The following is a 16,528-nucleotide window of genomic DNA, read 5'->3' on the forward strand; positions in this document are numbered from 1 at the left end:
CTTATATATTTGGATTAATTGACTAAAATTTAACTTAAATTTGAAAAATATAGTTTATTTATAAAGTGCTTTTGATTATCTCATGTTAATAGATTTTCAGATAGGGAGCACAACTGAGGTCCCTTAGTTCCCTTCCCCAACCCTGTTTACAGTTAAGCAGAGGCTGATCTTCATTGGGAGGAGAGGAGGTGAGCCTTGGGGTGGGCTGATTGGGTGGCTCTCTCCCCTTCTCACAAATACTTTTGAACCCAGTACTGGCTGCATTTCACTACTGAGTCCCTGCTGGCCAGAGAGCTTTGAGATGGGGCTGCATGTAACTCCTCTCCCCTCTCCCCTTTGCTTGTAGCCCCACCCTGCTATCCAAAAGGGGCATCTGAGGTTGGGGCTTGCAGGCTTTAATTAGAAGCTGGATAGCGAACTGAGCTGGTGGAGAACATCTCTACTACTTCCAGGTATCCATGGACCCCTTTCCCTTCCTCTGTTTCTGGTGAGGTTTCGTATGATGTAGACTGACAAGGAGGAGTTGGGGAAGAGAGGGAAGTCAGGCTGAGACTAAGCACTAATGTGGGTTTTGGGGAGGGGAGAATCACAGAGAGAAAAAGGGATGGTAGGTAGTTGGCAAATACAAGACATGGCAGATACTACACTTACTCACCGAAGTAAATTTTGTTTAACTGTTTACCTGTGACTTCACTATCTGTCCTTCTCCTGCATCCCAGTTGAATAAGAATTGATTGTAGCTGATTCTAAATAAAGCTGGAAAAAAATAAATAATTTTTCTATTGTTTTTTGCATAGAATCTGAGTCTTTTTTAAATTATAATTTGTCTTCTGCTTTTTAACCACTTATATGGTATCTTTATCTGAACTGAAGCATATGGTTTATTTGAAACTGCATATAAAAAAAAGAAACTACATAAATGTGTGTACATGTTTATGTTATAATTAAATATATAAATATAAATTAAATGGTGTGGTTTGAAGAATATTTTTATACATACAGTTCCCAGTTTATAAGCATGTTTTTCCTAAAATGTTTCTGAGTTAGGTATTGGAACTTTAAATACATTTTCTCACAGAAATAACTTGACTGATCATTATCTCAGGCTACTAGTTCATGAAAACTGATTTATTCCATAGCATAAATAAAATAACTATAACATACCTGGGCTCTTAAAAGGTTGTAGAGGGAACATTTTGGGTGTTGGATTTTAATGGCATCTTTGTTCACCTCCAGCAGGGACTCTAGTAGCAGCAGTTTCTAGGGCAGTAGAATAAGGGGTAGAACAGCAAGATCACTTGTGTAATTTGTGTTCTACAGTTAAGGGTAGCTTCTAGTTGACTTTATTATGCTTATAAATTTAATGCTGTAAGTTAAATATAACTTTTCAAAATATTATAATTTTAAAAATTATTTTGGAATAATAAAATATTTTTAAGTAATCTTGTACACTTTTGGTTTAGGACACTTAGAGATGGTGCGATTTCTTTTGGAAGCAGGCGCGGATCAAGAGCATAAAACAGATGAAATGCACACTGCTCTAATGGAGGCTTGCATGGTAAGATTAGTGAAATATGCGAAATATGTTTATATATTAACCAGGGAGAGACAGAGTAGTATACAATGAATGCCTTTTCAATGGGTGCTACGATTCTGTTTGTCAGAACCTTATTGAATCAGTTGTACAAAATTAACTTCTATTAAAGTTATTTTCTGAAGCTTTACAGTGCTACCTGCATTTTCTTAGGCTCACATAGCTATACTGGTTTTATATAGTTGTCGTCACCAAAGTGACTCTTGTAAAGATTGGCTGAGGATATGAAAAAGGAAAATATGGCCAGGCTTGCTAGCTTACGACTGTAATCTCAGCATTTTGGGAGACCAAGGTGGGAGGATTGGATTAACAAATTAAAATGGAGGCCAGCAGTTCAAGACCAGCCTGGCCAACATACCAAGACACCCTGTCTATTCAAAAAAATGTTAAAAAAAAAGAAAAAAGGAAATATAATTCAGAGTATGTACATTATTAATAAGCATAACATACCTCAAACCAATAAATAGACTAAACAAAAATTTTAAAGTAGAGCATAATTTGTGTTACATAATTTCCCCTCTCTCATGGTCTTTTCTGAGCCCTAGATTGTCTTTTGAAGAGCTGTATTTTAGAGTTTGTATTCGGGAATGGCTCATAACAGTACTCTTAAACCTTTGTGTCTTAGTTTATGATTTATGACACAGAAGTGGATCAAAATATTATAGAAAAATTTATGAGGGGAACATGCTAACGGTAGAAAGGGCCCCAAAAGAATCTGAAGTTTCTTGTCTCATCTCCCCTTCAGAGAATAATTATTGAAAGGATGTTAAATTTTATTTACTAGTTTTAAAAATATTAGGTAGCCATATAAGACCTGAGTTATCTGTTGTTTTCCTTATTGCCATCTTAGTGTTTGCTTTAGCAAATTATTTTTGTAACAAATAAAAGTTTTTCTAAGCTTTTGAGTTCTTCATCTGTAAAGTGAGAAAAATATCTTTCCCTGGAGTTGTGAGGATTAAATGGGATAATGGGTATAAAACACATTAATAGTATTAACAGTAACAGTTTTAAAAGTTCCCCATCATAAGGAAATTTAATCATTCTTGCCACTCCTTACTGAGGAAACAGCCTGTGTGTAGATTAAGAAATTAAAATGGAATAATCTGTAGATCTAGCCAACATGCACTGGAAGTAAATATTGTAAGTGAAAGGTATTAGTAGGGGCCAGACATGTGAAAGACTTGCTATAATACTGAGTTTTTAAACTCGGATTTAAAGGAAATGTAGGAGTTCACTGTTAAGGAAGAATATTCAGCACTGAAGAAATAGCAAAGTAATCAAACTAGTAAGACATTAGATTCTTCTCTACAAATTGAAAAAGAAAAAAAAGTAGTAAGACATTAAAGTTGTGTAGTGTGACAAGCATGGAGGCAAAAATGGGCATGGTATGTTTGAAAGAATATGTCTGGGAGATAACATGTAGATGGAAAAAAATATTGAAGGACAAAAAGAAGGGAAAAGAGGGCCTTGAAGTTGCCAGTAATTAAGAAAGGAGTGGGAAAAAGTGACCAGTAAAGGAGACAGAATATAGAATTTTCTTTTTTTATTCATTTTTGAGACAGGGTCTCACTCTTTTCTCAAGCTGGAGTGCAGTGACATAATCGTGGCTGACTACAGCCTCAACTTGCTAAGCTCAAATGATCCTTCCTCCTCAGCCTCTTGAGTAGCTGGGACAAGTGCATACCACCACCTCTGGATAATTTTTGTGTTTTTTGTAGAAATGAGATCTCACCATTTTGCCCAGGCCTGTCTCAAATTCCTGGGCTCAAGCAATCCTCCTGCCTCAGCCACCCAAAGTCCTGGGATTACAGGCGTGAGCCACCACACCTGGCCCTTTTCTTAATTTCACTGGTACTGGGATGATGAGCAATACAGAAAGTACCATGTACACATTGTGTTCACCTAACACAGCATGTATCCTTCCCCCACTTCTCCAAAAAGGGTTGCATTTTTTTCTAACTAATCAAAAGTTTGCTTATCCTTAAAGATTCTTATGAAAATTCTTCTTTCCCTCTCTAAACTTTATCCTTTTAGCATTTAAGTTTGTACCATACAGTGTTGATATTATCTGTGGTCTCACTATAGTCTCTTATTTCACATACTTACTGTTTTTTTTTTTTTTTTTTTTTTCTAATGGTAAATAAGCTTCTTGATCGAAGGTATCATGTTTCTACTTATTTTATATTTTCAATCTCTATTTCCCTCTTCTATGTTAACAGAATATAGGCAGTGCATAATAAATGCTGATTTACTCAACTATTAAATGTAGATCTATTCCTATTTGAGTGGAAATAGATAAACTTCAGTGTATAGTAATTGAAAAAGCTTCAGGTTTTCCAAGATTTTTTAATGGTGCTGATTTAATTTTTTAAATTGTATTATGATTAGGATGGCCATGTTGAAGTAGCTAGGTTACTTCTTGACAGCGGTGCCCAAGTGAACATGCCTGCTGATTCATTTGAGTCACCATTAACTTTGGCTGCATGTGGTGGGCATGTGGAACTTGCAGCTTTACTTATTGAAAGAGGAGCTAGCCTGGAAGAGGTCAATGATGAAGGTTATACACCACTGATGGAAGCAGCTCGAGAAGGACATGAAGAAATGGTGGCATTACTTCTAGGTCAAGGTAACCATATCTATCAAGACACTAAAGTATAAATGTGTAAAACCTAAGAGTATAATTTTATAAAATTGGATTTTAGTATTTCAGCTTTCTAGTAGAGTTGCAAAGAGCTGTTACACTAACCAGTGATGAAGTATTTACTGTGAAAATGACTCCCATACTGTGTTAAACAAAAGCAAAGAAACTTCTTTAATATAGAGCTTTCAGAGACATCATGTGCTATATGTGAATGAAAAACAGAACTGGTATTGGCAAGACTTGTGAGTTAAATAGGGGAATATAAGAGTCAACATTTCTAAAACTAATAGATCAAGAGAATGTATTCCTTTGGGGGCAGAATACCTACTAATAAATATTTAATAGATCTAGTGTTTTATAAAACAGTATGGAAACCATGCCTTAAAGACTAACTTGATGAGAGTGCAAGAATGCACACACATTAGAAGCTGTCAAGGGGCTCAGTACATAAACTTCTCTTTTGGGAAAAGTGAAACAATTACTTCACTATGTTAAGGTATCTTCAGTTTAGAAGTAATCTCCCATCTCTGTATTTGTAGCATGATTTTATTTTTCTTTCAGTAGTGAAGTTTTTGTCTGGACAAATTTAAGAGGAATGCAACGTTTAAAAAAACTTTTGTTTTTATTTAGAGGTAATGTTGACTATGATTTTTAAAGCATAGGTTTTGGAGCAGACTTCCTAGGTTGAATCACAACTCCACTGCTTGCCAATTTTATAACTTTAGGCAAGTTTCTAACCTCTGTGCCTCAGTTTTCTCATGTGTAGAGTTGTTGTGACAGTTAATACGTATATATAAAGCTCATAGAACAGTGCTTGTCATATAGTGCCTGTTAAGTACTAGCTATAGTGATGGTGATAGTATTGATGATGATAATGTTGTGACCTTGTATAAGTTAAATAACTTCAGTTTCCTTAGCTGTAAAATGGAACTAATAATAGTAATAATAATACCTAAACAAGTTGTAAAATGCTTTGATATTGCCTGGGAAATAGTAAGAGCTTATTGAATGTTAAGATTTTTATTATAATCTTCGTCATAATCACCAGTATCTTTATCATTTTTGAATCACTATAATGAGAGGATGTCGCTTATATTTTTTAGTTCTTTTATCACCTGACTTGTACCTTCTGGCTGAGTAAATATTACTCCAGCTGTGGTACATCAAATCTGGAGGTGGTTTTAATAGTTTTATTTATTTTTATTTTTAACTGCCTTAGGAGTTAGGAGAGAGGCACTTTCTTACTTATCATAGTAATATAAATGTTCATTTTTGAGATAGAGTTTATTAAGAAACAATCATGTTTTTCATATCTCTGGAATAAGTTAATGACTTTCTTTAAATAATTGGAATCTTTATTTTAGGAGCAAATATCAATGCACAGACAGAAGAAACTCAAGAAACTGCCTTGACTCTGGCTTGCTGTGGAGGCTTTCTGGAAGTGGCAGACTTTCTAATTAAGGCAGGAGCCGATATAGAACTAGGGTGTTCTACCCCTTTAATGGAAGCTGCTCAAGAGGGTCATTTGGAGTTAGTTAAATACTTATTAGCTGCAGGTAGGCATTTTTGCATTTGGGAGAAGTTTTTTGCATGATTTATTTAACTAAAAATGTCATGTGCAAATGTTTTTATGATGCTATGATACACTGAATGTGTGAGTTTAAGAAAAAGTGTGATATACCTTTGTATGTATTCTGAGCAGTTTACCTTACTGCTGTTTGAAGTATTTGCAGCTTTAATTTCAACCAGTTTTGTTTGTAATTTTTTTAATGCCTACAATATTCTCTGTTTCTAGAAATGAATAAGGTTTTTTTGTTTTTGTTTTTAATGAGTAAGGTTTTAATTTGTTTAACTTGAGGAGATATGACTTATACAGAAGAAGTTTTTATTTCCATCATATATTACATGTCTTATGGCTCTTTTAAGTCTATGTATTATTTGTTGACACTACTACAGGAGCTAACGTTCATGCAACAACAGCAACAGGGGATACAGCACTAACATATGCCTGTGAAAATGGTCATACTGATGTAGCAGATGTCTTACTTCAGGCAGGCGCAGATCTGGTAAGCTATTTAGTTTTTAAATCTTAATAGTTAACAATAAGAAATTAATTTTAAATTATGGAGAGTCTAGACAAAAGGTATTTCTTTACTTTCAGTTTTATGGTTTTTTTTTTTTTTTTTTGCCATTCTTTCTCTCACTTAGTCACATTTTTTCCCACACTGTTTAGTGTCCATTCTTTTTTTCCTTAATAGGGTTATTCACTGCATTATCTCTCATTTTCCATATTAAAAGGAAATTTTTGTGTTACAGATATTAATGCAGATTAATTTTCACTTAGGTATTTAACTATTTGTAGAAGTTTTTCTGATTTGGTATAAAAAGGCAAATGTGGCTTAGAGGAATTTCAGTATTGCTTAGGAAATAAATTATGCCTACAATATTCAGAACATTATTAAATAATAGAAGAGTTTATAAATGCTTAATAAATAATCTTTTCTCTTCAGTACTTTATAATTTTAAGAAAAATAATAGGTGACATAAATACTGAGGTTATTATAAGAGATGTTGTAGTGAAAGTGCAGAGTAAAGAAGCTCAAAAGGTAAAGCGGTCATCTGATGTATTATTTTGGGGTAGTTAAAGTTTGGACAGATAGATATGGCAGTGTTGTGGCTAAAGAGGTATTTCAATTGGAAAAAATGTTATGAGTGAAGCCTGAGGGGTGAGGAAGCATAAAGCAACTGTGTGTGGGTAGAGTAGGTGGTCTTCCAGTCTAGCCTGCGAGGTAATAGGAATAAGATCCAAAGGCCAATTTTAGTTAAAATGTGAGCACCCATATATTTATGGGCCTGAGATTCTAAGATTAATAAGCAACTGTGCTCTTTCCTTCATAGTTTATGACAAATTCATGTGCAGGCAGCAACAAGCCCCTCTTCAGTAATTAGTTTTATAAACTTAATAATTTATAATTTAACCTTTCTTTTGTTGTTTATGAAAAGAAAATGTTGAATTAGATTATTGTTGGGGCCACTTAATGTTAGCACTAGGTCTAACAAGGGAGACATAAGCACACAACTAACTAGAATAGAACATGTATAATAAGTGCTTCAAGCTTGTTAGACTTAGAGCTTCTTCAGCGTAAGAACTGTATTCCTGGTGTTTGCCACAATGGCTCTGAAATATACAGCAGTGTAATCTTTAGTACTTGGTTAGTTGATGGCAATTAGAAAAACCTAGGAAATAGCTTAAGGGAAAAATCAGAAATTGTTCATCAGATGTGAAGGTTTTTTTAAAAAAAGAAATAAAAAATGCCATACAAAAGATACTTTTTCTCAAATCTTTATTTTTTAAGATTGAAAATTTAAGATTGAAAATTTCACCAGTAGTGTTCTTGATTACTTATTAATCGTTAAGTATGCAGTAGAGTCTCCATCCTTTTGAGACCCAGAAAGCTCTTGTAACACCTTAGAGTTGATGGTTTTAGAAATATTTATCATTTTTATATAAGGGAAACTAGAGAGAATAGGAAGTCTGTAAAGAGATAGTAATGATATACTTACTGAAATTCATAGAGGTGGGATACACTCATGAGAGGAAGATAACTTGGAGTGGATGAGGATAATGCTCATTATATTGATTGTTCAGAGAAGGCTAGAGTACTATACGTGCATGTTCAAGTACTGCAATTCATTGTGTAGAGAGAGGGAGAGATTACTCAGATGCATTTAGATGAGGACATCATGATCACGTGACTATAACTTCAGTTTTAAAATTATTTCCAGTGCTCACTTTGGCAGCACATATACTAAAATTATTTCCATAGAACGTATTTATAATTTGATTTTTTTAAATTTAAAAATATATTTCTTAATTTCCTTCAAAGCATTATATTTAAATATTTAGATTCAGAAATCAGTCCAATTATTTTCCTTTTGATTTCCAGGAAAAAGAATACTTGTTCACTGCAATTAAATGTCAATTAAGTCTTTTTTTTTTTTTTTTTTAAACAGGAACATGAATCTGAGGGTGGAAGAACTCCTTTAATGAAAGCTGCAAGAGCTGGTCATGTTTGTACTGTTCAGTTCTTAATCAGTAAAGGTAGGTTTGTATAAAACAGTTGTCTTTTTTTCAAAAGTATCTACCCCTGCCTTCATTTAGAGATTTAAGGATAAAGCTCTTTTGAAGGCAAGAGGGTATCATATGAGGATGGATGCTACTGACATTTAATGAATGGATAGTTGATAAACATGCTGCCATGCACAGACCAGCTTCAAACTAGAAATAATTGTCATACCAAGTAGCACACTTGTTGAGAAACGTATAAAGGAAAGGGAAATTTCTCTGTGTCAAAACTGAAGATTTAGGTAACAAACTCTGCTGTGTTCATGTAATATAGTATTTTCTTGAAACCTGGAAGTTTATGTTTCTGCCACTAAAAAAGTTTGTGGTAAGTAATGTTTCTACTATTCCCCTGGTCCTATGTTTCCTTTTTTATAAAATATAGGGAGCTGGTTATAAATATAGTACAAAAAATGTTCACAATTGAAATGTGACAAATATGGCAAATTGCATGAGGATTTTCATTCATGATCAGAAATTTTAGTTTGAATATTAAAGACCTTAATGACCAAATAAAACCATAGGGAGTATTTTATTACTTTCTTTAAATTATTTCTTACGTGCTTACTATGAAAGTTCTAGTTCAGACAGTTTTTCATTCAGAGTTCATCATATTCTTAAGTATAAGAGATTACAGATTTTACTTTTGATTCTGCATTGATAAAAGAAAGAGGAAGCCAGGTGTGGTGGCTCACCCTTATAATCTCAGCACTTTGGGACCCCAAGTCAGGAGGATCCTTTGAGTCTTGGAGTTCAAGACTGGCCTGGACAAAACAGTGAGATTCTGTCTCTACAAAAAATTTAAAAATCAGCCAGGCATGGTGGCTTGCACCTGTAGTGCCAGCTAGTTGGGAGGCTGAGGTAGGAGAAGCACTCGGTCTCAGGAGTTCAAGGTAATAGTGAGCTATGATTGTGACACTACACTCCAGCCAAGGTGACAGAGTGAGACCCTGTCTCAAAACACAAAAAGGTGTAGGTGATATACAATTTTAAAAGGCAGTAATATACCATTTTCTTCATATAATAATAGTAAAGAAATCTCAAGTTTATAATTGTTTATAGGTAAAGAAAATTTGAAATAACTTACTGTTGAAATTAAACATTTTGACATGCACTGGTGATATATATTCATAACAGTATTCTCAAGCATAGCATTATATACATAATTGCTGTCCCTCTCATTGGTTTATTTTAATGAGTTCAATTTCAGTTTCTTTCTGCTGTTTTATTTCCATTTCCCATGTTACTTAACACAGTAATCCAAATTAGGGATAGAGGTCAGGTGCAATGGCTCATGCCTGTAATTTCAGCACTTTGGGAGGCCAAGGCAGGAAGATCACTTGAGCCCAGGAGTTTGAGACCAGCCTAGATAACATGGCAAGACCCCATTTCTACAAAAACAACAAACAAATAAATTAGGGATACCTTCCTATTTGGGAGTAGGAGTGAATTATCTATTTTCCTTGTCAGGTGTTTCTTAATGGGAAAGAAAAGGGTACTGTTCTATTTAGTGTTTGTTCTCTACATATTTAGCCCATAGAGGGCAGTGTAGTTTATTTTTATTCAGTCATCTTTTCTACTGAAGAACTTAAAATACAAATAAAACTTCATATTTTACTTTTAATACAGTTATTACATTAGGAGTAATAGGTATTTTGGGTATCTTTTACTGGTACCTACTGAAACCTTTTCAAATTATATCATGTTTGTCTGAGATTTATTTACTTTAGAATAATTCAAGATGGGAGAGGAGAATTAATGTAGGATATTTGTGAAATGAGATTGGCCATGTGTTTATAATCATTAAAACTCAGTAATGGGTATGTGGAGCCTCATAATACTATTTTCTCTACTCTTCATGATTTTTAAATTTACTATAATTTAAGAAAAACCATTCTACTAATATGATTTTCCATGCCTTTTCTGTTTTAGGAGCAAATGTGAATAGAACCACAGCTAATAATGACCATACTGTACTGTCCCTGGCTTGTGCAGGGGGTCATCTGGCAGTGGTGGAACTACTTTTGGCTCACGGGGCAGATCCTACTCACCGTTTGAAAGTATGTAACTCAAATGTTCGTGCGGCATTGTGAATTAATATTTCTCTCTTGGTCGTTATTACAACATCTCATATACAAGTTCCATTCATAATGGCATTCTAAGTGTAAATTTTCTCCTTTTTCACTTGAAGCGTTCTTTACCAAACCTATGATTTTAATGTGTCTGGGACCTGTTGGCTTTATCTTCCTAAGTGATTCTGTAAACTAACTTATTTTTCTTCACTTTTTTTCCCCTTCCATATTCACTCTTTTAGGATGGCTCAACTATGTTGATAGAAGCTGCAAAAGGTGGCCATACAAGTGTTGTTTGCTATCTCTTGGATTATCCTAATAACTTGCTTTCAGCCCCTCCACCAGATGTCACTCAGTTAACTCCCCCATCCCACGATTTAAATAGGGTAAGCTTTTAAAATTAAAGCATTTTATGGTATGTCTTCTTTATCCTAACTCTTTCACTTATAGTTTCTGTTTAAATTAGGTTATTTTTTGTTCTAATATGTAGTTCTGTTTGTAAATATGTACTTGATACAGTTAATGAAAATCTGGTATAATATCCAGATCCTAGATGGTATGATTATGCTTTAGCTTTTAAAGGTCACAATAGCACCTTGAATTCAAAGCCCACTACAAAATGTCATGGTAAACAGTTTGGTGCCAACATGTTTTAAGTAAATATGTCATTGTCTCAGATGACATATTAAAAATATTTTCAAAAAATTTCTGTAATTTATTCTTTATTTAGAGCATACTACTTAATGAATTGTGTAGGACACTAATAGTCACTTAATGTCCTTTGTCTTAGGCTCCTCGTGTACCGGTTCAAGCACTGCCCATGGTTGTTCCACCTCAGGAGCCTGACAAACCACCTGCCAATGTTGCCACCACACTTCCCATCAGGAATAAAGGTCAGTTATACTTCTAAAGACTGTTTCTTACTTGGTGTCCAGGTAAAAATAAGATTACCAAAAAATAGCCATTTCTACAAACAAGGAATTTTACTAAGTTGGCATTATTAAATTTGTTTAACCCATGATAAAAGCATGTTATTGGGAGAAAAAAAAATAGTTAATAACACTGATTTGTGCTAGAATTAGAAGTTTTAGCATGAGAAATTCAGATGCTCATCTTTGATGCAGTTCTGATTATACATGATTTCCTTTAATAATTAGTAATTTTTATTCATGTAAAATGTTAAGCTGGGTATAGTTGAGTGACTTAAATCTCTGCAGTTATAAAGGCATAAATTAACAAGACATATCAAATATTAGAAATTTATTTTAGAATGACTGGCTTAATATAGATTTTACATCTGGGATACCTTTTCTCAACCAATAATTCAGTTACTTGAGATATGCTTGTTTATTTCTCTAGAATTCTGAGGTCCATATTTGACTTGTGGATGTTACACCATGCATGTTCTTAAGTAATGTCCTCAGATATTTTATACCTACCGGTTTGAATCCGTTTTTCTTTTTAAAAGTTTTACGTGAAGAAACAATGCAGTTTTTATTTTTTGTTTTTTGGCTACATATATTATTTTATGAACAAGCATGCTAAGTATTTTCACCAGCTCTTTTCAGTCACTACTATCAACCTAGAGCCTTGGCACCTTTTTCAGTTGATATAGCAAACAATTGATTGCTATACCTATAGCCAGATCTGTCTATTCACCTGGCTGTCAGAAGATACAGTGGATGGCATAGTCCAGCATCTTTTCTTCCAGGGAAACTGAATCCCAATTCTCTACTGGCCAGATAGCTGTGTGAATATGTGAATTTATATCTTGCCTCTATTAGTCTTGAAGATGGTAGGCCCCAACAAAGACATATTTTAGTTGGATTTTAATTTCTTGTTACTTCTTAGTGGTTTGGGTACTCTTTGTGTGTATGTGTGTGTGTTTAAAAGGCACAGACTATGAAATGTGAAAAAACCTGACTTAGAGGTCTGTTTTCTCTTCACCCTAATAATTTAGCATTATTGTTCTGTTCTTATGATGAGTTTTAACATCTTTATGACCATATAAAATATCTACACATAGCCTTAGATGTTACTTTAATTACACACTTAGGTATCACAAACCTGCATTCCTCTATTGTCTAATTTTAGCCATGTGATATTTTTAAGATTCTGAAATTAATTTACAAAGATTTTGCACATAAAATACATACATTTTATATTTGTGAAAAAGAAGGTGGATTTGTTTTTAACTTTTTAACAGTGCATTTTCACCTTTTATGGATATGATTACTTAGTGCATAACTGTTGGCACTAAACCTCCCAACAGTAACTCTGTAATGAGGATGCCATTCATGTGCACTTCTGAGGGGGTTTCTTTTTCACACAGCTGCTTCTAAACAAAAGTCCAGCAGCCATTTGCCAGCAAACAGCCAGGATGTACAGGGTTACATCACCAATCAGTCTCCAGAGAGCATTGTAGAAGAGGCTCAGGGAAAGTTAACAGAACTGGAACAGAGGATAAAAGAAGCCATAGAAAAGAATGCACAGCTGCAGTCCTTGGAACTGGCTCATGCTGACCAACTTACCAAGGAGAAGATCGAGGAGCTGAACAAAACAAGGGAGGAACAAATTCAGAAGAAACAAAAGATTTTGGAGGAACTACAGAAAGTAGAACGAGAGTTACAACTGAAAACTCAGCAGCAGCTAAAAAAGCAGTATCTAGAGGTTAAAGCTCAAAGAATTCAACTTCAGCAACAGCAGCAACAGTCTTGCCAACACCTGGGATTACTAACTCCTGTTGGAGTTGGAGAACAGCTTTCTGAGGGAGACTATGCACGGTTACAGCAAGTGGATCCTGTTTTGCTTAAAGATGAACCCCAGCAAACTGCTGCTCAGATGGGTTTTGCACCAATCCAGCCTCTGGCGATGCCTCAAGCTTTGCCTCTGGCGGCAGGTCCCTTGCCTCCAGGGTCCATCGCAAATCTTACAGAACTGCAAGGAGTGATAGTTGGACAGCCAGTACTGGGCCAAGCACAGTTGGCAGGGCTGGGGCAAGGAATTCTGACAGAAACACAACAAGGGTTAATGGTAGCCAGCCCTGCTCAGACCCTCAATGACACGCTGGATGACATCATGGCAGGTGGGTTTATATTGTTATGAGCAGGTATCAAATATGATTTGCTTAAGGCGAGTAAGAATGTACCCAAATTTTTTGCCGTTACCCAACTTGAGAACTATTTTTGGACTGACTCATGTCTAGCTTTAGAAATATTAGTTCAATCTCAGAAGTTCTCAGATGGATACAGGTTGAATTAAAGATTAGCTCATTCAATACAAATGACTGAAGCTTTCTGGCTTAGCTTGGTAGCTTGAGAATCTAGGTTTTTCACTAGTGGGGTTGATGTTTGATTTTTGTTTTTGTTTTCATTTTTTTCCTTTAAGTTCAGAATACTGAGATTGAATTTTGGCATTTTGCTTCTGTATTCACACCAATAAACTGGGAAATTGATAGAAGTTGAAGTGCAAAACTAGTAGGACACATCAGGAAGCTTATTTATGAACAGAAATACTTTATATCCTAATGGATCAGACTTCAAACCTGATGGATATTTAAAAAAAAAAAAAAAACACTTTTACAAAATTAATAAAGTTCAAAACCAGATAGAGTTTAATTATACTGTATGTAAGTGATTTTGTCCCCTGTGAATGTTAATGTGTAGTCTCTTTCTAACTGTATCATGAGAAGATGTGGCCCCCCTGAAAGTATCATATATGATATATTTTTAGATGTGTAGCCAGATAAATTTTATTCCATTATAACTAGTTTCATCGACAAGAAGATATATTTTAGAAGATTGTTTTAATGCTTCTAGTTTTTGGTACTTATTTTTTGTAAGCTTTGTAACAAAGTAATGGTATGACATTTTATAGGGTTGTGAGCCATAAGAGTGCTATACTGAGAAGGATAACTTGCTTCATTAAAAAAAGAAAATTTGAAAAGGAAGGAAAACAGAAAAATGGAAGGAATAAACAGTGGAATTTTGATAACTTCCATCTGATCTCTTCCCCTTTTTTATTTATTCGTCTGTACTTAAAGGATGATCGACTTTTTCTAATTTAAAAACTGTTTCAGTAGCATTAAATATGATGAGATTATATAATTAAGTTTCATCTTTTAAAAGGATAATAGAAAACTAAACTGTATAGTGTTTAGATGTTTAGGTAACATTCAGACACTAAGAAACCAGCTGAGATAGATTTTATACTTAAAAATATCTGTAAAGTTTGCTAGTCCTCCTTTAATAGCACATCAATAGTTACAACATGTGGAATGAAAATTTCTGCTAGTCTTAAGGGTTAAATGACCACATTGGAAAAATGCTAGTACTAATTACTAGTAAGAATTGTATGGCTCTTATTGATGAGTGCAAAATTTTTCTGTAGATTTGAAAGTCACTACTAATCATGATTAGCAGATTATAATTGAGAATAAAATTTAAAAATTATTAAATATCCTGTGAAAGTTGGAACACAGTAACCATTAACCCTAGATTTGATACTATGTCCATATGAATTCAGATCATAATAATGCTCTATCATGTGAAACTACTAACGGATGTATAGAGTCAAATATTAACATATCCACTTGAATGAAGAATAGGCATTACATAGTAATGGTTGTTTAAAAATTTTTTTGATATATCAGAGTTTACCTGATGTGCTTGGACATGCATAGTTGTCAACAATGATTTGCTAGTTGTACAGTTTTGTATGCTGATCAGAATTATTAGAAGTTTGTAAAGTATCTTTTCTTTTGATTCATACATGAAACAAAAACAATTCTATTATATGTGTTCTCAGTGTTCCGTATAAAAAAATTTTTAAGTGCACATAACTTTTTAGAAAATATGACAAATGCTTGTCATAATACAAAAATATTTTACTTTTTTATTTATTATGCTCATTTCTATGGGGAGAGAAAGATAGCCAGAAGGAGGAAGAGTAGGATTAAAAACATTTAGCTACTTACCTGCAACTCATCTCTGACAACAGACATGTGCACATTCACACACATACACATATACTCATGCACTCACTTTTACAACCTCGATCTTAAATTTCTATGGTAGGATGTATCTTTTCAGTTGCTTAATGATGATTTCCACTTCTTTCTTAGGGGTTTAAATTATATTACAGCCTCATTAGTCTCATCGTCTCCTTTCCCTCCCTCTAGCACACTCCCTGTTCTGTTTTTCTTAGCCTTCATTTATTAGACTTCTACCATAAAATTTGCTGACCAAAATCGTCTGTCTTTCCTGTTCTTCACACTTGCCAAACCAGGATCAGCTCCCTGTTTAACCTATCTCAATACCTTGCCTTTGCTATCGTCTCAAGTTCCCTTTTTCCTACGCTGACATTAAAACTTTTCTGACGTGTGGTTCTCCCTTTCTAAATCTAACCCTAAAATGAAGCCCCACATGTAAAGATTTTTACCAGAGTTCCTTCAGGTACCTACATATTTTACATTTGTTACTTTCAGTTGTGGAGAATGGATGTGTGATTAACAGTTACTTAATTTTAGTAAACCAATTTCATGGGTACCCGGAAGGAAATGATGAGATAATTGATTTTTCCTATCTCCTTTTAGATGAGGTGATAAGAACAACCAATTTGACTTAAAAAAAAAAAAAAAAAACTGTAATTTTGGTAGATTCTTTAAAATATTCCAGTTGAAATGTAAATTATAATTTAGTCATTTAACAATAAAACTTAGATTTTTTTTTTAACCTGTTTAGTATTATGAAATAAAATTTAGTTATTCGGACAGACTGTTGTTCATCCTGTTTAAGCTACTTTTTGTCTTTAGCGTTTTTATTGTGAAAATCCAATCAAAGGAGATATGGAATCAATTTTAAGAGCTCTAGATATATTTTTTGAAATTTATATCTACAATATGTATACTTAAATTATCTTGATCTTTTCGTAACATAACAGAACTATCAATATGGAGTAACAATATCCAGATCACTAGATAATCAATTTAATATGTTAGTGTTTGCCCTTTTCTATTGGTCTGGATCCCTAAGGATTCAAACAGTGTTTTGTTTTGTTTCGTTTTGTTTTATTTTCTCCTTTGTTTTTCCTTTGGCTTT

The 16,528-nt window shown here is 33.9% G+C and overlaps 1 protein-coding gene across 4 annotated transcripts in view; it reads left to right on the forward strand.

The window, feature by feature from the left end:
* The window catches only part of ANKRD17 (ankyrin repeat domain 17), an 86,173-nt gene that overhangs the window by 8,219 nt on the left and 61,426 nt on the right, over positions 1 to 16,528 (forward strand). For 2 of the 4 annotated variants that reach the window (XM_030924798.1, XM_030924803.1), the window contains exons 5-13: positions 1,464 to 1,558; positions 3,983 to 4,220; positions 5,600 to 5,791; positions 6,192 to 6,301; positions 8,250 to 8,337; positions 10,291 to 10,418; positions 10,673 to 10,816; positions 11,221 to 11,323; positions 12,763 to 13,515. In XM_030924798.1, the coding sequence (XP_030780658.1) occupies positions 1,464 to 1,558; positions 3,983 to 4,220; positions 5,600 to 5,791; positions 6,192 to 6,301; positions 8,250 to 8,337; positions 10,291 to 10,418; positions 10,673 to 10,816; positions 11,221 to 11,323; positions 12,763 to 13,515 (1,851 nt within the window). The remainder of the gene's footprint in view (positions 1 to 1,463; positions 1,559 to 3,982; positions 4,221 to 5,599; positions 5,792 to 6,191; positions 6,302 to 8,249; positions 8,338 to 10,290; positions 10,419 to 10,672; positions 10,817 to 11,220; positions 11,324 to 12,762; positions 13,516 to 16,528) is intronic. The other 2 variants (XM_030924810.1, XM_030924804.1) reach the window with 1 other exon arrangement.

Source organism: Rhinopithecus roxellana, chromosome 2 (assembly GCF_007565055.1).
Source record: "Rhinopithecus roxellana isolate Shanxi Qingling chromosome 2, ASM756505v1, whole genome shotgun sequence".
Taxonomy (NCBI): domain Eukaryota; kingdom Metazoa; phylum Chordata; class Mammalia; order Primates; family Cercopithecidae; genus Rhinopithecus; species Rhinopithecus roxellana.